Below are 23,632 nucleotides of genomic sequence, written 5' to 3'. Positions count from 1 at the left end.
AACTGGCAGGTCTCAGTATCTCTGTTATCTCCTTTGCTGGAGGCCAGTGTGTCAGTGTAAGGGATTAATGAAGCCACAAGTGTAGGTTTCATCCCACGTGGATCAGTTAACTTTATTCTGAGAAGGGCTATTCCATAGCTATAGCCTGCAGGCCTTCAGTGTTAGACTCGAAACACTTCTAATATTAAACAATGAAATAAATGTGAGTTACACATGCATTTAAGAAAGATGAATAAAAACAAGTAAAATAATTACCCAATTTTTGGTGACTCAGTGACAGCAGTCGTGGTGGTGGTTTCATTAAAGAATAAATGTTTACAGAGTAAAAACTGTAAGGAGCACCCCCTGCCCACCACGCAGGTCAAAACCAATCACAAGTGAGGCAGGCTCGCTGAGCGCTTTCAACCAGCGCTCATTGTCGTACATTTGATTATTGTAGATGTCATGATTTTTTTATACTAATTTGTATGCATTTCTTCACTCATTTTCCAACTCACTTATTCCAGTTCAGAGTCAACGGTGGCCAGATGGAGCCTATCCCAGCAGCTCAGGGCACAAAGCAGGAACCAACCCTGGACAGACGCTCACACCCACATTCACACTCATCCCAGGACCATGTAGACACGCCATGTAACCTAACAGGAACATCTTTGGGATGCAGGAGGAAACTGGAGATCCCAGAGAAAACCCAGGCAGTCATGGGGAGAATGTGCCAACTCCACACAGACAGTGGACCCCCAGGGAATCCATTTCTTTTCTCACTAATGTTATAATAAAATGATGTTGAATGGAATGAAAATATTTGAGGACCTGACGTGTATGTTTCTTAGAGAATTTTTTTTTTTTTTTTTGAGACGGAGTCTCGCTCTTTTGCCCAGGCTGGAGTCCAGTGGCGCAATCTCGGCTCACTGCAACCTCTGCCTCCCAGGTTCAAGTGATTCTCCTGCCTCAGCCTCCTGAGTAGCTGCGTCTACAGGCACGTGCCACCACAACTGGCTAATTTTTATATTTTCAGTAGAGACGGGGTTTCACCATATTAGGCTGGTCTCAAACTCATAACCTCACGTGACCACCTGCCTCAGCCTCCCAAAGTGATGGGATTACATGCGTGAGCCACCATGTCCAGCTTCTTAGAGAAAATTTTAAGCATTTTTTAAAAAGAAGACATAAAATCAGCCATAAAATTGCTCTACATTTTAATGGATTTGTTTTCAAGCTTTTCTTAACATCCTTGAGTTATATTTACAGAGCTTTTCCGTAATATAGATGCATTTTCCCACATTTACACATAGTACTTATAATTTCAAGGTGTGTAATACTGCATCCAGAGGACACGCACACATATGGATACAGCAGATAGCTGATGTATTTCACTTGAGTTTTATCTGGGAAAAGTACCCTTTTATTACAGCATACCCACTAGGTAGTGAAAAGACAATTTGCTTTATCTCAGAGTTTACATACAGTACTGTACGTTTCATTAAGCCGATATCAGCATATCCAAAAGGGCACATAATTCAACATGTCTGCTGTTCCTCAGATGGCATATCCAGGTTCTTTAATATAAAAGAGAATTTACACTTGATGAGTTGAAAAATCAATTTTCCTCTTGCCTCTTTTTATTAATCAATGAGAGTTTTATGATGAGATGAATAACACAGAACATCAACAGCCCTTCCTGTAAAACAGCAGTCCCCAAGACCTAGGCCGTGGACCTGTAGCGGTCTGTGGCATGTTAGGAATGGGACCGCACAGCAGAGGTGAGCAGCTAGGAAGCAAAGCTTCATCTGTATTTACAGCACTCCCCATTGCTCGCATTACCACCTGAATTCTGCCTCCTGTCAGATCAGCAGCAGCCTTAGATTATTGCAGGAGTTCGAACTCTATTGCTCCTTATGAGAATCTAGTGCCTGATGATATGTCACTGTCTCCCATTGTCCCCAGATAGGACCATCTAGTTTGCAGGAAAACAAGTGCAGGGCTCCCACTGATTCTACATTATGGAGAGTTGAATAATTATTTCATTATATAGTACAACGTAATAATAGTAGCAATAAAGTGCACAATAAATGTAATGCACTGGAATCATCCTGAAACCATCCTCCCCTCAATCACCAATTCCCCACCCCATCCCGAAAGATGGGGAAACCAGTCCCCGGTGCCAAAAAGATTGGCACTTCTGCTCTAAAAGCTTCCTTTGACCGGGTGTGGCGGCTCATGCCTGTAATCCCAGCACTTTGGGAGGCCAAGGCAGGCAGATCACCTGAGGTCAGGAGTTCGAGACCAGCCTGGCCAACATGGCAAAACTCCATCTCTACTAAAAATACAAAAATTAGCCGGATGTGGTGGTGCATGCCTGTAATCCCAGCTACTCAGGAGGCTGAGACAGAGAATCGCTTGAACCCAGGGGATGGAGGTTGCAGTGAGCCGAGATCACACCACTGCTCGCCAGCCTCAGTGACAGAGCAAGACTCTCTTATTTATTAAATAAATAAATACATACATACATAAATAAAAACCTTCTTCATTATTACTTCTCGAACACACTGGACTTCCCATCAAGCTCTCCCTGTTCAGGGTATCGGTCAGCTTGGTTCCAGGCTTTCTCAGACCTCGTTCCTTTCTCTTAGTAATTCCATTCCTCATACCCTGAGCTACCAAACGTGGATTTTCTAACAAATTGCATTTTCCCAGTTATTATTTATTTCAATTTTATAGTCTAATAAATATTGGTAGGAAATTCACAGAAACTCCTAGGATTCTCCATGAGAGTGGCATATCTTTTTCTCACTTTGCTTCTGCCTCTACAATATATTTATGCTGGCTCTGGATCGTGACAGACTTGATGTCCTCTGGATGGAAATTTAGGGTATGGAAAATGAGAACAAGTTAGGCCAGGGAAGGAAGAAGGGAACCAGTTTTTATTGAATGCCGACTATAATGTTCTAGATACTGAACGAAGTGCTCTGTATACTTTACTATATTTAATCCTAATCCTATGGGGTAGGTATTATATTTTTTAAATGAGGAAACTAAGGGTAGGGGTAAGAATGGAGCACAAACCATATACTAGTTTCTGTGATAGGTACAGAGCATTGGTTATTTAATCTTCACAACACAACCTTACTTTTTTTTTTTTTTTTTTTTTTTTTTTTTTTTTTTTTTTTGAGATGGAGTCTCACTCTGACGCCCAGGCTGGAGCGCAGTGGTGCGATCTCGGCTCACTTCAACTTCTGCCTCTCGGGTTCAAATGATTCTCCTGCCTCAGCCTCCCGAGTAGCTGGGATTACAGGCACAGGCCACCACAGCCAGCTAATATTTTGCATTTTTAGTAGAGATAGGAGTTCACTGTGTTAGCCAGGATGGTCATGACCTTACTTTTTAAGAAGTAATGATTCTTAAAAAGTTTAACAAATGTCAGACAGAATGGGGTTCTAATAGAGCTTCGTATGCCTGCCAAACCTATGTCCTTTTTCAGCTTAACATGCAGCCTGCCAGCCGTGATCAGCTGATATAGATGTTAAAATTTCAAAAAGGCAGGGTGAGCTATTTAATTTCTGGATTCAGAGTACAGAGTGCTCACCATTACACCATGGCACCTCACATGAGCAATTTAATTTCTTTTTTTTTTTTTTTTTTTTTTTTTTTGAGATGGAGTCTCACTCTGTCACCCAGTCTGGAGTGCAGTGGCGTGATCTCGGCTCACTGCAACCTCTGCCTCCCAGGTTCAAGCAGTTTTCTGCCTCAGCCTTCCAAGTAGCTGGGATTACAGGTGCATGCCACCATGCCCAGATAATTTTTGTATTTTTAGTAGAGATGGGGTTTCACCATCTTGGCCAGGCTGGTCTTGAACTCCTGACCTCGTGATCCATCCCCCTTGGCCTCCCAAAGTGCTGGGATTACAGGCGTGAGCCACCACACCTGGCTGACCTATTTAATTTGTTGAAGCAATTAAAGCTTAAACACTTTCAAGTCTAAAAACTTATTTTGAAATACACTTTTGAGCAAATAAGAAAACACAGTATACATATACATTCTTGCTCCTTGTAGATACCTTTTCTTAATGAATTTTTCCTTTACCCTCAGTCCCTTTAAAGCCTATGCTAGGTAGGCTTCAGAGAAATGCTTTCTGTTTTCTTTAGCCTCACTTTCATTTGAATCCTCTAGCAGCTTCTCAGTGACTCTGGCTCACTTATTACAAAATGCCCTCCTCCCTCCTGAATGAATTGGGCTTAATCTCTACATGTTAAATCCCCATGTGTGGGCACCCATGCCAACAGTCATTTCCCTTCACACTGTCCTAGACTACTCTCAATGAGATTCATGGAACTGCCATACCTTTTTTTTCTTTTTTTTTTTTGTAAGACAGAGTCTCGCACTGTTGCCCAGGCTGGAGTGCAGTGGTGCGATCTCAGGTCACTGCAATCTCTGCTTTCCAGATTCAAGCCATTCTGCCTCAGCCTCCCGAGTAGCTGGGACTACAGGTGCATGGTGGGCTAATTTTTGTATTTTTAGTAGAGAAGGGGTTTCCCATGTTGGCCAGGCTGGTCTTGAACTCCTGACCTCAGGTGATCTGCCCGTCGCAGCCTCCCAAAGTGCTGGGATTGCTGGTGTGAGGCACCGTGCCTGGCCTTTCATATCTTTAATGACTCTTTCAACCTAAAGACTTTTCAAATGCCCTTTTCCTTTGAGTTGGCCTTGCAAACCACTCCTCCTGCCTAATTTTAACTTTGTAAGTAAAAGAAAGCTCCTTCAAGTTATACAACAAACTTGTTGCCAGAAATTCAACAGGTAATAATTTGCTTTATTCTACTGATAATTTCGTTCCTGCAGTATTTAGGTTTATAAGAGAACATAAGCTTTTGTATTTCCTCTGTGCAATTTTAATCTAGTGGTAACAAGCCTTTTGCCTAAGAAAATAACTCTTGCATCCACCATGTGGTTAGACACCTGGCATTTCTCTAGCAAATTGTAAAGTGTTGCTTTCTGGATTAAAAGATGAGACTTAAAATGAAAATACCCTAGAGAGAAGTCACATTTACTAAATTAGACTTATGCTACCCTGCAAATGATTGATTTAAAAGTCTCTCCCAAAAGGAGATTGAGATATCGAGGCATAGGAGAGAGGATGAAAGATCCCAGTGTTCAAAAGCAATGAATAAGAAGTAGGACCTAGCCCCTGCTCCAAAGGTGGCCCTCAGAGCACTTTGATTCTTCCTCTTTCAAGTCTGGTCTTTCAGAAAATATTTACTATGGAAGTCACATTTTACGCTGAGTGTAAGTTCAAAAGTCAGTGTGAAAATCTTGGGTGGTAAAAATCTCTCTTGAAAATCTCCCCTAAAGTGCAGTTCCATACTGCTTCTCAAGAAGTCCAGCATTGCCAGTTCTTCCTTGAGCTTTAGCAAATACACCAGTGCTATTGCTTCAACTGAGTTCCAGCTTGTTTGTTTGCATTTAGGGGCTACATGCATGAAAAATTGCACACCTAGAAGTACATTCAATGCAGCCCGACGTTTCAAACTACAAGAGACACAGGAAAGTGAAGCCTCACCCAGGAAATAATAGATTCTCAGTCTTGTTTCATGCTTGTGCTGGGACATATAGATGCTCAGGAAAGGAATGCTGGAGAGAATTTTACACAGTATTTAATTTATTTTCTCACTCATATTTATTTATTTTTCCTTATAGTTGAACTTGCACAAATTAAAGTCATGTTATTGAACTCCCTTGCATATTCGTCCAGATGTCCAGCTCTTGGGTGCTATCTTAACCTCACGCTACCATTGGAGAGGAGATGGCAGAAGAGCAGGGTATAGTGGAGCCCTTTGATTCCAGACCAGAAAAATGAGAGCGGATCACCAATTTGGGTCTTATACAAGGTGATATGCCAGGTGAATAAACTAGTCTCCATTTTGATGATCTCTCTCTCTCTCTCTCATTCTCTCTCTCTTTCTCCAGGCTGGTCCATTCAGGTCCAGGGAAGGGATCACCCCAGGCTGGTGTGGATTTGTCCTTTGCAACGCGAACTGGTACCAGGCAAGGGATTGAAACACATCTCTTCAGAGCAGAGACCAGCAGGGACCTCTCCCACTGGACAAGGAGCATAGTACAGGGTTGCCACAATTCTGCTGAACTCATTGCTGAAATCAGCACTGGTGAGTACTGCAGTGGGCTACCGAGGACACACTGTTAGGGGAAGATGAACCCTCTACTCCACTGGGGCCTTACAGTAGTTTTCATCACTGGCCTCTGGGGATAGTTAAAATTCCAGAAGCAAATTTAAATTCTTCTACATTAAGGAAGTCTATGCCCTACTAAAATGTAACCTAAAGCTTTGATTATAAAAAGACTTACCCTATCTTCATTCAAGAAAATTTGGTAAATTGGATAGTCGGTTACAGTTCTCCTACCTGTAACCTCTGGGTGGCTTCCTGGAGGAATGAACTTTGAGGCATGAATGAGCAGTGTGCTTGGTTACAGACAGCAGAAACTGATTCTGAGTAATCTATCACAGAATAAAATTATTGGAAATATATTAGGCAGTTAATAGGATTGATCAGAAAACAGGTGTGTGAGTCTGTTTGGCCTGCTATAGAGAAATGCCTGAAGCCAGGTAATTTATAAAGAAAAGAGGTTTACTTTGGCTCCCAGTTCTACAGACGGTACAGGAATCATCATGGTCCTGGCATCTGCTTCCGGTGCCTCAGGAAGCTTCCCATCATGATGGAAGGCAAATGGGAACTGGCATATCACATGGCAATAGAAGAGAGGAGAGAGAGAGAGAGGAGAGGAAAGTGCCGCACTATTTTAAACAACCAGGTCTCTCATGAATTCAAAGCAAGAGCTCACTCATTACTGAAAGGAGGAGGGAACCAAGCTATTCATGAAGGATCCGCCCCCAACAGCCAAACACCTTCCACCAAGCCCCACCTCCATACTGGGGATTACATTTCAGCATGAGATTTGGAGGGGATAAAACATCCAAACCATATCAACTAGAGACCCAGGGCAGTAAAAAAAGAGCAGGAGCCAAAGGCATCGTGGTGGCAATAAGCAGAGCAAAGGTACAGTTCTGGGAAGAGTGACCCGTGCCCCTGCCCTGGTGTGAATGAAGAGGCAGAGGCAGAATGGAAGTGCTGAGTGAGTACAGGCCACATCCACACAGAGCTCTTTGAAAGGGCAAGTCGGTGGTAGAAACGGGAGATGTGTGTAGAAGGAAGAACGCTTCTATAGTACAGTATGTATTAAAGACCTGCTATATGCCAGGCATTTAATGTGTCGGTAGTTTCATACTTTGAAAAACAAACTTTTTTTGGGGGGTGGGGGATGGAGTTTTGCTCTTGTCACCTGGGCTGGAGTACAATGGCGAGATCTCACTGCAACCTCCACCTCCCGGGTTCAAGCAATTCTGCTGCCTCAGCCTCCTAAGTAGCTGGGATTACAGATGGGGAGGCAGTGCTATCAGTACAATCTCTGTGCCATTTTCCTTGGACATCCTTGGATGGGAGGGCTGGCAGAGGGCAGGGTTCAGGGACTGTTCCCAGAAGGAGTTATAGACCTGTTAGAGGAAAAGATGAGCGCTAGTTACAAGTTGAAAGATATCTGTAAGTCAGTCAGGAGAAAGGGCATATGTTTTAATCAGAGCTCTGATTAAAATCCACCGCATTCTGTGAGCAATGGAGATCTCTATTTCTTCCCCAAAACTTTGAAGGCCTCCCCACCTACTGTCATTATCATGAGGTAGGAAAGTTGAGCAATTCTGTGCCCAGCTCCTTCTCCACATCCCTCCTTGTCCTGAGTGCCAGACCCAGAAGGAACACAGGGCAGAGTGCAAAGAACTTGAATTTTGAAAGCCAAACAACCTGGACTGGTGACGTGTTCATGTCTCTGAGCTTTCCTTTTTCCACCTATAATATCGGGCTGTGTTCAGGCTTCAGAAGTTCAAGGCTGGTCTCGAACTCCTGACCTCAAGTTATCTGCCCGCCTCGGCCTCCCAAAGTTGGGATTACAGGTGTGAGCCAGTGCACCTGCTGGCCTTATTTAAATCAAAGTTCTGTTTTTTCTGGCTTGAGACAAGACCTACAGGGCCATTGGAAGGCAAGTACACCTATAGACCTGTGTGTTCTTAGATAGTTAGATAGGGACTAGTAGATCCCAGCAAAAGGAATTTCTTCCCATTTTTTTTTCCTTAATTCTATGGGGCTTTTAAAATTACAACACCAAAATAAATCCATTGCATGGAGCAAATGATGATGTACAGCAAGTTCTCAATCAATAAAGAAAAGAAAAGGAATTTGCTCTTATGCCTCCAAGCCCCACCCCCAGCAGGGTGTGTCCTGGTTTCCCTACAGAACTTTTAGATGTAGATCAAAACCTTAGCCAATTTACTTGTCAGGGTCTGTTAAATGTGGTGTTTTATGAAGCAAAAAAATCCAATCTGATCCGTAATAACCTTTTTCAGAACTCTTTGATCAAGAGTTTTAAACATTCACAAGTCTTCCTAAATAGGAGTTAGGATGCTGTGGCAGTCCCCGTGCCCAGCCCATAAGCTTAAAGAGCAGGACTCTTCCTAAACATAGTGAGAATCCCAGATAAAAGTTGGCACCGCACCTGCTCAAGAAGTTTTTGCTTTGTGCCTTTGGATCAGAGGGCACCATGTGGATGCCACCCCTGAGATTCCTGGATGCCACACCCAGGGTGCTCTTCATGGAAGATGCCACATCTGAGGTCTGTCAGCAATAGCAGCTTTTCCAGGATCCAAGATCATCAGGGAAATTAAAAGAGCACCCCTCTCAATTTCTAAAACGAGATTTGTTAGACTATTAAAAATTAGACTATTTCTAAACTACTCATTCCTGACTTATGTATTTACATTAGTTAACTTTGATAATATCATGGGTGTATGCTGTCTTCTTTCACCAGGTGGTAGATATAATTGTGTGTGTGTGTGTGTTGATGATGATAAGGATGGTGATTCAAAGGTGTCTTTATTTATTTAAAAATTTTTTTTTTTTTTTTTTGAGATAGAGTCTTGGTCTGTCACCCAGGCTGGAATACAGTGGAGCGATCTTGACTTATGGCAACCTCTGCCTCCCAGGTTCAAGCCATTCTCCTGCCTCAGCCTCCAGAGTAGCTGGGACTACAGGCACACACCACCACGCCTGGCTAATATTTGTATTTTTAGTAGAGATGGGGTTGCACCATATTGGCCAGGCTGGTCTCAAACTCCTGACCTCAAGTGATCTGCCCGCCTCGGCCTCCCAAAGTTGGGATTACAGGTGTGAGCCAGTGCGCCTGCTGGCCTTATTTAAATCAAAGTTCTGTTTTTCTGGCTTGAGACAAGGCCTATAGGGCTGTTGGAAGGCAAGTACACCTATAGACCTGTGTGTTAGATGGCTAGATAGGGACTAGAACACAGATAACAGTCAGTAGATCCCAACAAAAGGAATTTCTTTCCATTTTTTTCCTTAATTCTATGGGGCTTTTAAAATTACACCACCAAAATAAATCCAAATAGTAGATTTTCATGAACAATGACTATACTTTTATTTTAGTAAGAAATTTGTAGCTGATCGCTGGGACTGAGGAGGCATGAAGTGAGTGATTGGGAAAATGGATTGATCGCCATTGTTCATACTTGTCTCTTTTTCTCTCTTTCTCTCTCTTTCTCTCTCAGCTTGCACCTACAAAAACCAGGAGTGCCGTTTGACCATACATTATGAGAATGGATTTTCTGTTACCACTGAACCACAGGAGGGTGCCTTTCCCAAGACCATCATACAGTCTCCTTATGAAAAGCTCAAAATGTCTTCAGATGATGGAATCAGGATGCTGTATTTAGATTTTGGAGGCAAAGATGGAGAGATTGTAAGTGTACTTTTCTTTAGACCATGTGATTTCATATATTAATATTTCATCATGCAACATAATGCTGCCTTACTCTTATTCAGCATTTGACTGCTAATGATGTACTTGCAAGCCCATGTTTTATTTGATCCTTGAAATACAGTGATTAGGTTCAATTATTTCAAAGTTCTTTTCTTCGGTCTCATTTTCCATTAGAAGACTACATAAATATTTGAGTCAAAGGAAAGAATCCTTTACAAAGCTAGATTAAATTCTTATCAAATAGGGTCTCACCAGCTTAAAAAATGTACCCTGCAGTTTTAAAAAGTATCAAGCATCTCTTATAACCTTGGCATTGTGCTAGATGTTAGGGATGCAGTGAACTAAAATACATGGTCCCTACTATCAGGGAAGTCTCCGAGGAGAGAACAGAGAGCAAAGAGACAGGAGGGGCCAGATGAGGAGCAGAGCAAGAGGGCAGCAGGAAAATGAAAAGAAACTGATCAACTCCACTGGAGTGGAGAGAGGGCCAGAGGAGGGCACAGAAGAATGGAGCTGATGTCAAACAATATGCATCAAAATTAGCAAATTTATCCATGAAAGTAACATATGTCTCATCTCAATGCAAGTAGTCCATGCGTTGAAATTCATCATTTCCTGAGATGGTTTCTGCCTGCCATAATGAAAAAGTATATGACTTCACTTGCACAGAAGGGTGAGAATTGCACATTCTTGTACTCTCTAGCAAGTGTCATCCTTGGCATTTCAGGAAAACATAGTATCTCATTTAAGCTGTCAAATGTAGAACTTCAAAGAGGACTTTGATTTTGTAATGACTAGTCTCTGTTTAGGTCCTCCCTAGCCACTGGGTTACTCAATGAATTTGTTGGCTTTCAGGAAGAAACGGGCAGAACACACTTAACAGACCGTAGGGACTTTTTATCTCAAAATTGCAGCCCCACTCTTCTAAATGATGCCATACTTCTGGTACCAAGACAGTACCACATTTCTTGCCACGAGTGCCATAGGCAGCCATGATGGAGGCCATTCCCCGTGGCTGACACTTGGTTTGCTGACATTCACTTTCTGAGAGTTATTTCTAGCCAAGCATTTTTCTAACTTTTAAAATGGATCTACAGAATTTTTATCAAATGTTTGTTTGTTTGTATGTTTCAATCAGTAGGTTCAGTGTGAGGCACCCACTTGGAAATAAAGTAGTGACTTGAAAGTCCATTTTACTAAGAATATTTCTAATTCAGTTGCTGCTCTATCAATCACCTATCGTGTGCTTTTTCCTAAAGGTGACTACTCTCTAGCAAAGTGGAAAAGAGTAAGAATCAGTCTCCTGCTTTATTCTTGGCTTAAAAATTCAAGGCTATTTTTGCCCATGAGGAAAATCACTTATGTCTAAATTTCAGCCTTTCTGCCAGTAATTACAACCTGACTTGGAAGATTTAGGAAGAACTGATTTTTACTGCCAGTACATTTAGTTGACAAGCTCAAATTCAGACACAGCCTCCTTCCCCTCTACCCCCTATGTCTGTTTAAGCAATCCTGGAGGTGGGCCACAGACCGTCCCAGTGTGGAGGGGGAAGGGAGCAGAGATGAGCTGTAGGAAATGCAGTAAACTGAGGGTCAAGACCTGGGTTCTCTTTCTGAGTCTGCAACAAACTCACCAACTCTCTTGGGAAAGTCCTTTCATTGCTTTCTATCTCAGTCTCCCATCCATAAAATATACGGATTGAAGTAGCTAATCTTTAATGTCTCTTTCAAAAGTTTCCTTCTGTGTTAGTGACATAGAATGTTGTGGTTAAGCCCTGGCTCTGGCATTAGACAGACTTACATTTGAGTCCATGCTTTTCATTTACTGTAAGATCTATATTTCAGAAAGTTTCATAACTTCCCTGAATCTTAGTTTCCCTATATAAAAAAATGGAGATAATAACAATAGCTTCCTCATCGGGATGCTGTGAGAATTAAATAAGATAGTGGATAGAAGATATTTAGCACAGTACCTGGCTCATAATGAGTACCACCTTAACTTTGGTAGCTATAATATGCGCAGGTGGTTGTGATTCTCCAACATTGTCATCATCAGAACAAAACTGGGGACAGCAGAAGAGAACTGAGAACAGCTCTCCCAATTTCCCTAAATTAGGTCAGGTGATAAAATTCAACTTCCGAAGGACTCTCCTGCTCAGACTGTATGTCTTGCGTGTGCCAGGTTCTCAAGGAACACATCAAGAGGCATAAGACTCAGATGGTGCCTTCCCAGAGATGTGGCATACATGCTTAAACAGTTCAAGACTGAGGATGATGACCACACAGCTGCTTAGCATGGGTTCTGTGTTTTAGTTTATGAGGAAGTTTCACATATAGTAGCTCCTTTAATACTCAAATGACTGTGAATTAGTAGGACTGAGAAGAATTTTAAGAGACTTATCCAAGATTGTACGTCTGAAAAGCATCAGAACCAGGATTCAAACCTAATCTTCAGATGTGAAATTTAGTACTGCTTCATACTGTATCAAATCCAACATGAATAAATATCACTATTGTGGTACCAAAAATAAATGGCTTAGACAGTCAAGAAGGACAACATCAATATTTATGGTATTGGTATATCTAAATTTCACAGGACCTATTTTGGAAAAAAGATACATGAGATGTAAGGAATAAGTTCAAAGAGTTGTTCCTTTATCTCATTGAGGGGCAATGATTTTATTTTATTTTATTTTATTTTTACTTTTTTTTATTATTATACTTTAAGTTCTAGGGTACATGTGCGTAACGTGCAGGTTTGTTACATACGTATACTTGTGCCATGTTGGTGCGCTGCACCCATCAACTCATCAGCACCCATCAACCAGTCATTTACATCAAGTATAACTCCCAGTGCAATCCCTCCCCCCTTCCCCCTCCTCATCATAGGCCCCGGTGTGTGATGTTCCCCTTCCCGAGTCCAAGTGATCTCATTGTTCAGTTCCTACCTATGAGTGAGAACATGCGGTGTTTGGTTTTCTGTTCTTGCGATAGTTTGCTGAGAATGATGGTCTCCAGCTTCATCCATGTCCCTACAAAGGACACAAACTCATCTTTTTTTATGGCTGCATAGTATTCCATGGTGTATATATATGTGCCACATTTTCTTAATCCAGTCTGTCACTGATGGACATTTGGGATGATTCCAAGTCTTTGCTATTGTGAATAGTGCTGCAATGAACACATGTGTGCATGTGTCTTTATAGCAGCATGACTTATAATCCTTTGGGTATATACCCAGTAATGGGATGGCTGGGTCATATGGTACTTCTAGTTCTAGATCCTTGAGGAATCACCATACTGTTTTCCATAATGGTTGAACTAGTTTACAATCCCACCAACAGTGTAAAAGTGTTCCTATTTCTCCACATCCTCTCCAGCACCTGTTGTTTCCTGACTTTTTAATGATTGCCATTCTAACTGGTGTGAGATGGTATCTCATTGTGGTTTTGATTTGCATTTCTCTGATGGAGGGGCAATGATTTTAGAGCATAACTGCTCCAGTTAACACTTAAAAGCAGGAAGTGCATATAGATTCATTTAATGTGCAAATCACTCATCTACATCAAGCATTAATTTAAAATCGCTCATGCTCTCTTCTTTTTAAATTTCAGCAACTGGACCTTCATTCCTGCCCCAAGCCAATTGTTTTCATCATTCATTCCTTCCTGTCAGCTAAGATTACAAGACTGGGCTTGGTGGCCTGAAGACCGGGGCGACTTGCCTTTAAGAAAAGAAGGGCTGCAATGCCACCAGAGAACGTGACATCAGACACCATCTGTAGTGAGCAGTGCACCAGATGTAGCGTGCTACAGTCAGCTTTAGCCCTCAAGAGTCATATGTAACTGTCCCAGACTCCTCTATCAGTTTCAGCAACTACAAGGGATACCCTGCGAAAGTACCGTGAGAAATATCAGAGTAAAACTTTCTAGAACAGTACAAGGTTAAAGAGGTGAGGTGACGGGAAACACACAGCATAGCTTTGAAATAATGACAACAAGGACATGACCATTAGAACAGCATGTGCAGATCTTAATCATCCCAGTTCCTAGGTAACTGGTTCACCAGGTACACAAGGCCCAAATAGTTGAGAAATGGACATTTTTACCTACTCCTCCTAGCCCCTATGCCCAGTAACAATGATCCCTTTTTTTATTGTGATTTATTTCCCAATTCTTGCTGAGTTGACTTTCACTTGTAGGAAAAGAAATATATTTCAAATAGAAACCCACCTTCTATTTAAGTATGAAGCAGCTGTTACTTTTTAAACACGAATTATCTTTCAGTAGTGTAGAATGATTCCATTAGCATATACTGAGCAGGAATTAAATAAAGCATCAGATACTGATCTGAGCTGTAAGCTAGTAGAATCTGAGCCAAAGTAGACTGCTTAACTTGATAAGCTTTGCTAAAGAGTTGTATGCACAAAGGATTAATTCTGGGACTACACTCACACCAAGATCTGCTGTCTTGTAGCCAAGAATTACAGCTTTATTTATAGAGAGTGAATTATGGGTATTTTTTCAGAAAAGATTGTCATCTGATACACATATAAAACAACTCACATTGTTGGAGTTAACTAATTATCCCTATTTCATGGTTTTCAGTGGAAATAGTAAGCAACTTACTGACCCTTGTTTTTGCCTGTGCTTGTATGCATGCATTTTCAAGCAAGTAATAGAGCAGCCTCATTTAATTCTGGACAATGCTGGGTTTTACATATAGACTGACTGCTATAATCAAATCTATTGATAGTATCTGCAGTCCTTTCAGAATTCCAGGGAAATAATATAATGACCTGATATTTTTCTACAGGAATATTTTCAGACATAGCACATTACTGATTTAATGCTTTTGCTTTTATCTTTCAAATCAAATTCGCTAAAAATAACACCTATTGATTTTGAAGTCATTTTTCTCAAACCTTGAAAATGAGCTCTAGGATCTCTATAAACATTTCGAACACTTTTCCTGTAGTTTACACAGACAGACATCTCTTGTTAGACCTGTGTGTTTTAAAGAATCATACGTTAACAAATACCCATGCAAAGAGCTTCAAAAAGTGAAACTGTGTTAAAGGAACATGATTTTACTCACTCAGACATATTTGTTTATTGAATTGCAAAGTTTTATTTTAAATCAGCATTTCCCCAAAGAATATATCATATGACGCTAGGTTCCAAGGGGCTTGACCGAGTGGTGTTTTGCTGGGGGGAGGTAGGGGTTTGTTAATACACTTTACTGAGCTGAAAAATGTTAAACAGATTTCACAATTGCCTCCTTGAAGATTTTAAAGTTCATTGTGATTCTTCAAGGGGAAATCTGGTGAGCCATTCCTCACACTTACCTACGGGACTCCTTTCTAATGGAGCATCTTGTGAAGCTAGTGGGTTTTGTTTTGTTTTTTTAATGCTTTAGAAAACACAGCTTTAGGATATTGACTTTTTGTTTGTTTCTATTTTCAAATGCTGAAAAGTCAAGTCCCAGCTTGAATACCATAGAAAAGCTTTGATGCATTTGTAAATTATATTGCACTTTCACTATATATTTTCAAAATCACTGGAATGTTGTTATACAAGAGAATTATAATTGTGTATTGTAAATAACATATTAAAATACATATATTAATGCCAATAGTTAAATTCAACAATATGTAATCTAAGGTGCTCGGTTCTACATGAAGTATGAGTTAACTGCTCATAATTAAGTTGCCAAGATTCTATTATATATTTATAGACAAATTAAAATGATCATAATTACAAATATGATTTCCTTATCACTTAAGTTTTGGACTGATTAATATCTGCGTGGGGGTCAATGGAAACTACATTCTCTACATTTATAAACATTTAATTATTTATATTTTAGGAAAATATATTTGAATAAAATTAATGCATTTTCTGGAGTAAATTAAAATGTTATTAGCAAGAAATAGAAAATTTGACTAAGATAATTGTGTATTGAATCATTTTTCCCCCCAAGTTAAAATGTATCATAATAGAGAGGCTCTAATGAATCAATTTCCAATATTCATTTTTTTCTCATTTTGAATTCAAGTTACAATGACTTTACACTGTAGATTTTAATCTTGCCTGATGTGTGCTGGTGTGTATGACACAAACTCGTAAGTCTGCATCATGCTTGGGTACAGTCAATGAATCAACCAAGTCACTTTGAGGAATTTGTTTTTGTCCAATTTGCTCTGTGCTCAATCCCATGAATTATTAAATTTACAATGTTTGTCCCCAAATGAAAACCAATATAAATGAATGATGTTTTAATCTGTACTTTATGGGAACCGGCCTATTTTTCAGTAGATGTGGTTGAGTCCCCTGGTGCGGTGACATCCTTTTAGGCCATCTCATAGGAATTTAAAGAAGGCCAATAGGAATATAGATACTGGTTTTTCTTTCTCTTACTTGAACTAAGTAGGAGAAACCAAACCATAAACCTATTACAAACTACCCAGGCAGAGGCATTTACTTAATTCATCAACTAGTGCAATTAAAACCCTGAAAACACATGTTCCTTGTTGACTCTGCTTGGTTGAAGCAGGAAAGAGTGGTTTTGATGGTCAGAAAGTTTTAAAATTAATGGGCAGGGCCTTTCTGACCCCTGTTTTACAAACGCGTTAGATATTCCATCTTGAGGGGATTGCAATAGGAGGCTACAGTGAGGGGGTAATTTTTGGATGTATCTGGACTTTAAAAAAAAATGTGCCTATATTTATAGCACCATGAATATTATGTAAAATTTATATATGAATTAAATAAATATTCACCTCTGATTTCCAGTGCAGAAGTTTATATGATATTCTAAATATACAATACGGTGACCTGGACAGTGGTTTTACAATACTCATAGAAGAGCATGGGAGTATGAAGGCAAGTCTTGCTATTCTCTTCCATCAAGTGCTGAAGGATAAGGGGGATGCCACTAGCAACACGTTTGTGTTTTCACTTATTTTTACTTTTCTGAATTCATTTAAAAATATATAGGTTTGGCCGGGCACAGTGGCTCACGCCTGTAATCCCAGAACTTTGGGAGGCCGAGGCGGGCAGATCACCTGAGGTCAGGAGTTTGAGACCAGCCTGGCCAGCATGATGAAACCCTGTCTCTCCTAAAAATGCAAAAATTAGCCAGGCCTGGTGGCATGTGCCTATAATCCCAGCTACTCAGGAGGCTGAGGCAGGAAAATCGCTTGAACCCAGGAAGCGGAGGTTGCAGGGAGCCGAGATCATGCCATTGCACTCCAGCCTGGGTGACAAGAGCAAGACTCCATCTCGGGGGGAAAAAAAAAGTGTTTTTTCTTTTTCCCATTGCAGCAAAGTTTAACAGATCCCTAGAATATTAATATTGTCCCCAAATTATTAAGTTGAATATAGTTTTAGGATGGGTCTTCACTCAGGGCTTAGGGCTCCCATTTTTAACTACGTTTTCATGGGATTTGACACACACCAAGCTCCAAATACACAACTTCTCTGTTGTACTAAAATTTGGTTTGTGTTTAAGTTGCTTGTAATAAATGTCATGGACTGGGGTTTCAAAGTCTTTTTACTAGTTGAAACTTTAGTAATATTAAGATTAAATTTAGAACCATAGAATCACAATTTTGAAGAGACCTTAGAGGCTATCAACCATATTTTAGCCCAAAGTTTATTATTTATTTCTTTTTTTTTTTGAAGGAATGAAGGGCTTTATTGAAAACGAAAGTACACTCCACAGTGTAGGCCTGAGCATAGGGGGTCAAAGGCTCTGTTAGAGTTTTTGTGAGTTTAAATACCCTCTACTTGGGGTATGTCCTATGTAAATGAAGAGGATGAAGTAAAGTTACAAGGTGTATGCCCTATGGAGAGGCTATTTCCTGTTATAGCTGAAGTGTGAATTAGCCTTATGTTCCCTGCCTCCAGACTCTTTTCCTGCCTCATCTCTCCACTTAGAGATGTGATCCTCATAAATCTTTACGGGAGGCAGAGGGACCGATGGTGTTTTTTTCTGTAACTGCTTCGTGCTGACTTGAGGCGTAGTCTCTACCTATCGGGAATCACGGAACTCTCTCTCACGCTGCTCTATCTAGTGGAGGCAGGGTAGTTTCTTGATGGCCAGGGGCGATGTCTTCACCTGGAACTGGCTGGAGCCTTTGTTGCACGATCACCTGAAGCTTGATGGTCTCTCAGGGGTTCCAATGGGTGCACAGTTCCAAAAGTGTGGCGGGACCCTTCTCAGTTGCAAGACCACGAACCTAAAGCTCAGGGTCCCAAAGTTTTTGTTGTAGTGTGGATGGCAAGGACAGTCATCCTTTGATGTTTCCAGAAGATTCAAACTGTAAAAAGTTTTCTTTACCCTATTATTTCAGCAGTACTAACTTAAGGTATATGATTTGCTAGTAATGTAGCAACATTGTATATACATGTAAAAATGAATATAAACCAATTGGAACTTTTAAAATATAAACCAATTAAAACTTTTTAAAGTTTGTGCCACTTAAAGTCATCCCACACATACACCATGGCTCAGGTACTACATCTTTGGAAACACTGACCTTGTATAATATTCCATTAAACTCAGGAATCTCTTCATGAACATCCCTTGAAATTATTCATCCAGCCTGAAATTGAAAATTTCGAGGTATGGGAAAGAAGTACCTCATCTCCCCAGGTAGGTGATTCCATTGCTGGAAGGGTAGAGATGTTTGAAAGTTCTTACACTGTTGGAGCCAAAACATCTGGCAGAAGTGGGAGATGGTGAAAAATAAGAAAGCCCTATGGGGACAATAGGCAGGATAGGAAACTGACACACAATCAGACCATCCATTGCCTGTTGGCAGCGTGGTCAGGAAAAGGCATCCCATGGACAAAGCCCCTCCCACTGACTCTGATCTCAGAGGTGGACACACTCCTGCTCTCATGCTTGGCCTCATGGCTGTGATTCTGCCTTGGCTTGGACCATGGCCTGGGAATGTTGAAAGAAAACGTAAGGTCAGAGGATCACTTGAGGCCAGGAGTTTGAGAGTTTGAGACCAGCCTGGATAAAATAGCGAGACTCCATCTTTAAAACAAAATAAAACAAAAAAACAAACAAAACAAATTTCTATCTGCCTAACTTTCAGTCATGACCATGGTTCTACCCTAGAAAATACTGGAAGTCCAATTTCCTGTCCACATGAATATCCTATATAAAAAGACAAGTCAAGGCTGGAAACTACTAAGTAATGTAAAATGATCTGAAAATGGTTTTCAATAGGGCATTTAAAGTTCATTTTCATCTTTAAAGAACTACAGTTACCAAGATTAAAACCTTCTACAATACTTAGTGGTAAGATATCTTGCAATAATTGAGAGAGCAATTTGGCAATATCTACACAAATTTAAAAATACATGTACCTTTTGACTTGTGGGAATTTACTCTAGAGATATAACTCTATGAGTGCACAAAGGCGAATGTCTAAAGATCATCTCTGCAGTGTTGCTTGCAACAAGACCATTGAAAAAGTCAATGTGGCCATCACTAGCTAAATAAATCCTGGCACAGAAGTATGCTTGAACATTCTGCAACTGTTACAAAGAATGGCCCATCTTTAAGTGCTAATATGGACAAAATCTCTAAGTGCGAGCTCTGCGAGGTGCATATCTCCCGTTTTTTGTGTTTTTAAATGGCTCTCCAGAAGAGTCAAAGTACACCCTCCACACACCCCATGGGGGCATTTTGGAAGTCTGTGGTAATGCTATTTGGTTGTCACAATAACTGGGGGAAGGGGGCACATTATTGGCCTTTAATGAACAAGACCCAGAGTTCATAGATATAAGGCTGATGACAGCCGTACATCCAATGGAACCATTTCCCACACAATTTTTGAGTGTCCTGGGTTATTTGTGTTGGTGAAAAACCTATTTGATAATCCAAGCCTAGACCCTGACTACCTTTTATGTACGAAAACATTTTGACAGAATCAATATATTCTGACTTTTCTAGATATGCAACTACCATATATATGAAAAAAAGATTGTGTTTCGTTTTGCTCAGGTCATTATCAAAAGGTATTAACATTTTATAAAAACAAGTCTGTATGGTACTTGAGTTACAAACAACTGACTTAGCATCACTTCAGTCATGGCTAATTGGTGTGAAAGTCAAACATCTGACTACTTCATTTTGTCTTTTAGTGTAGTCATACTCCAGCATCTCCATATTGAAATGCATACTGTTTTATTATAATTACTTTGCTTTTCCAAAAATTTTATCTTATGGTTAAGAGATAGCAATTTTTAAGAGTCTATGTATGTATAGGTTAGATTACTGTATAGGACACATCCTATGTATATCCTCAGATTTCTTCAGTGCCATCATGGCGTCTCCTAAACTTCCAGCTGTTTACCCAACCTTAGGCACCACCATAGCTGGGTCTGCTTGACCTAAGTGTTTAGCCACTTAGAGCCAACCAATTGCTTGCCTGGAAATGTTGCCTCCCCTCCCATCTCTGTTTGGTGGCTGCCAGGCAGCCAGGCAAAGGAGACACATACTTCAGTTTCTGAGTTCTATCATCAATTCCAGACTTGGATGGACAGCACACTGCAGGGCACAGGAGCTGGATTCCAGAGCAGCTGCTGGGTCATAACCTGAGCAAGGCAGAACTATAGGGGATTTAAATCTTTGTGGGGTCAAACAGGAGTCAGTAACAAGGAGGAGCCAGCACAAATAAATAATCCTCTTCTTCCTTTTTTTTTTGTGTGTGTTTTGAGACCAGAATCTCACTCTGTCACCCAGGCTGGAGTGCAGTGGTGCAATCTCAGGTCATTGCACCCTTTCACCTCTTAGGTTCAAGCTATTCTCCTGCTCAGCCTCCCAGGTAGCTGGGATTACAGGCAGACACCACCATCCCCACCCAATTTTTGTGTGTGTTTTTTAATAGACACAGGGTTTCACCATGTTGGCCAGGCTGGTCTCAAACTCCTGACCTCAAGTGATCTGCCTCCCTCGGCCTCCCAAAGTAATGACATTACAGGCGTGACCCACTGCACCCGGCCTCTTCTTCCTCTTTTTATGTACTTGTGTGAGGCACCCTCTATCCTGAGAGACATCTCATGTGACTGAGAAGATGCTGACTTAGTGGTTGACTGTGTCTCTCTGGGCCTCATGAGCACTAATGTCACCTTGCCTTGCTTTCCTGCCTTCCCTGCCTTTCCCCTCCTTTTTTCATCATCTCCGTGTCTCCCAAATAAAGCAGCAGCACAAATCTTTGCCTCAGATTTTGGTTTCTAGGAAACTTGGCCTAAGACCATTATTTATGAATCCCACCTTGTGATAGCGGAGACATTAAAAGTACTGCTTATAGGCCAGGCACGGTGGCTCAAGCCTGTAATCCCAGCACTTTGGGAGGCCGAGACGGGCGGATCACGAGGTCAGGAGATCGAGACCATCCTGGCTAACACGGTGAAACCCCGCCTCTACTAAAAAATACAAAAAACTAGCCGGGCAAGGTGGTGGGCGCCTGTAGTCCCAGCTACTCGGGAGGCTGAGGCAGGAGAATGGCGTAAATCCGGGGGGCGGAGCTTTCAGTGAGCCGAGATCCCGCCACTGCACTCCAGCCTGGGCGACAGAGCCAGATTCCGTCAAAAAAAAAAGTACTGCTTATAGAAGGGGTGTTTGGGCCTGATTAGTTGAGAAACAATGGACACATATAATATGCCTGTACATGTATTAAAATGTCTGGAAAGATACATTTAAAAAGGCCTGTTACTATCAGTTACTGCTGAGAAATGGGACTGGGGATGATGGGTATGACCTTAATACCCTTCTAGATTACATGAACTTCTTAACTGTGCATTTCAAAATTCCCTTTTAAAAAAGGTTCTTTTTTATGACTAATGTTCCTATATGATGAATAATATATTTAACCTGTCTATAAAATCCTGATAATAGAACTATTTGAATGTGTGACCAGAAATCAATTATCATGTCACCTACAGTCCTCTAAATTACACTAAATTTGATTTCACTGGGGGAAGCAAGTCTAATACCTCATTAAAATGACTAAACCATGTCCAAGGAGAGTATGGAATCACATTTGAATGATAACAGAAAAGCCGCAGGAGCCTCTCTTTTGGACTTTTATTCTCTATTATTTTTTTCCTTGTACATAAATGAGGCTTTTTCTTGGAAGAGTGTAAGAGTCCATAGACGGAACATTGCTCAGTGTCACAGCAAGAAGAGCTGGGTAGAGGCGGGAGATGGTGAAAAATAAGAAAGCCCTATGGGGACAAGAGGCAGGACAGGAAACTGACACACAATCAGACCATCCATTGCCTGTTGGCAGCGTGGTCAGGAAAAGGCATCCCATGGACAAAGCCCCTCCCGCTGACTCTGATCTCAGAGGTGGACACACTCCTGCTCTCACGGCTGTGATTCTGCCTTGGCTTGGATCGGGGCCTGGGAATGTTGAAAGAAAACGTTGTTCTTCACAAGAAACAAAGCCAGTGATATTTTCAGCAACTTTCCTGTATAATTATTTGGATGAATAAAGCCTATTTACTTCCAAGAACTCAAAGGCAATTCCAGGAAACACTAAGAATAATGCCTCATTAATGAATTGTAGCTCTCCTGCTTCCTAATTCTCACCCGCACAAGAGAGTAAGGAACTTCTTCCTCTGCAAGTTTTCTGGGTCTCATGAAAAAGGGAAACGCAGTCCAAAAAGTAAGCAATTTCATTTATCTTCAACTATGGCCTTCAAACTAAGGCCTTAATAAATGAAGTTTTTGAAACTTTCTTTCTTGCACTTGGCCTCTCAATGAATTTTTGGATGTGAGTGGAAGCTAATGTTTATGTACAACAAGCTACTTCACAACCTAGTGGCTTAGAACACTGCAACATATTATTTCTCGCCATTCTGAGGGTTGCCTGGGCAGCTCTTTACTGGTTTTGCCTGGGCTCACTCATGTGGCTGTATTTATCTGGAGCATGTGCTAGGCTGAAGATCCCAGATGCCTCACTCACATCCTGGCAGCTGACGTGGCTGTCAGGGAACCTCTGTTCTCTTCCATATGGCCTCTCACCTTCTAATAGGCTAGACTAGTTCTCTCATGTGGCTCCCTTATATGCAGGACAAGGTTCTACAGGAGCAAAAGAGAAGCTATGAGGTCCTCAGACCTAGGTTCCAGCTCACAGCATGTCATTTATGCCACATTCTACTGGTCAAAGTCACATTGGCAGCTCAGATGCAAGGACTAGGGGAACAGATTCCATCTCTTGGTGAGAGGAGCTCAAAGCTTTGTGGCTATATTAGACCATATTTTACCCTCTGGACACAATTATTTTCATTCATTCCACATGAAAAATAACTAATACAGGCTAAAGTCAATATTTCATGATCATCTGGTAGGGATAACTCTCTTAGGGTGTGGCTTCTTAAAATCTACAATATTGTGACCTACAGAAACGAAGTTAACTGCCTTCCACACATCCAAAATACAATGGTGAGGTAGAGACAGGATAACTGCAAGAGATGGGACTAGTCACTAGTTCATAGTAATTCTGAAATCCAACTAGGATTGGACGACTTTATTTGAGATCTTCTGTATGTGATTTTGCTAAAAGTTGCAGTTTCCAAGAACCTACTGATGACTTGAGGACTTACTGTAGTCCAAGGATGCAACTGATTAGTTTTCTTATCCTGCTTCCTGTCCACTGAAATTTGGAGGTCTCTTTTCAGTTTGATACAATTTTCTTACAATTTTCTGAGATTTCTGG

General features: G+C 41.0%; 1 protein-coding gene across 1 annotated transcript in view; it reads left to right on the top strand.

The window, feature by feature from the left end:
* SNTB1 (syntrophin beta 1) overlaps window positions 1-16,681 on the top strand; it is a 276,718-nt gene extending 260,037 nt beyond the window's left edge. The window contains exons 5-7 of the mRNA XM_015454815.4: window positions 5,959-6,155; window positions 9,677-9,867; window positions 13,503-16,681. Of these exons, the coding sequence (XP_015310301.3) occupies window positions 5,959-6,155; window positions 9,677-9,867; window positions 13,503-13,595 (481 nt within the window). The 3' untranslated portion in view covers window positions 13,596-16,681. The remainder of the gene's footprint in view (window positions 1-5,958; window positions 6,156-9,676; window positions 9,868-13,502) is intronic.
* The last annotated feature ends 6,951 nt before the right edge of the window (window positions 16,682-23,632 follow it).

This window comes from Macaca fascicularis, chromosome 8 (genome assembly GCF_037993035.2).
Source record: "Macaca fascicularis isolate 582-1 chromosome 8, T2T-MFA8v1.1".
Taxonomy (NCBI): domain Eukaryota; kingdom Metazoa; phylum Chordata; class Mammalia; order Primates; family Cercopithecidae; genus Macaca; species Macaca fascicularis.
The sequence above is the reverse complement of the archived record's forward strand: the minus strand, read 5'-3'. Positions and strand labels throughout refer to the sequence as shown.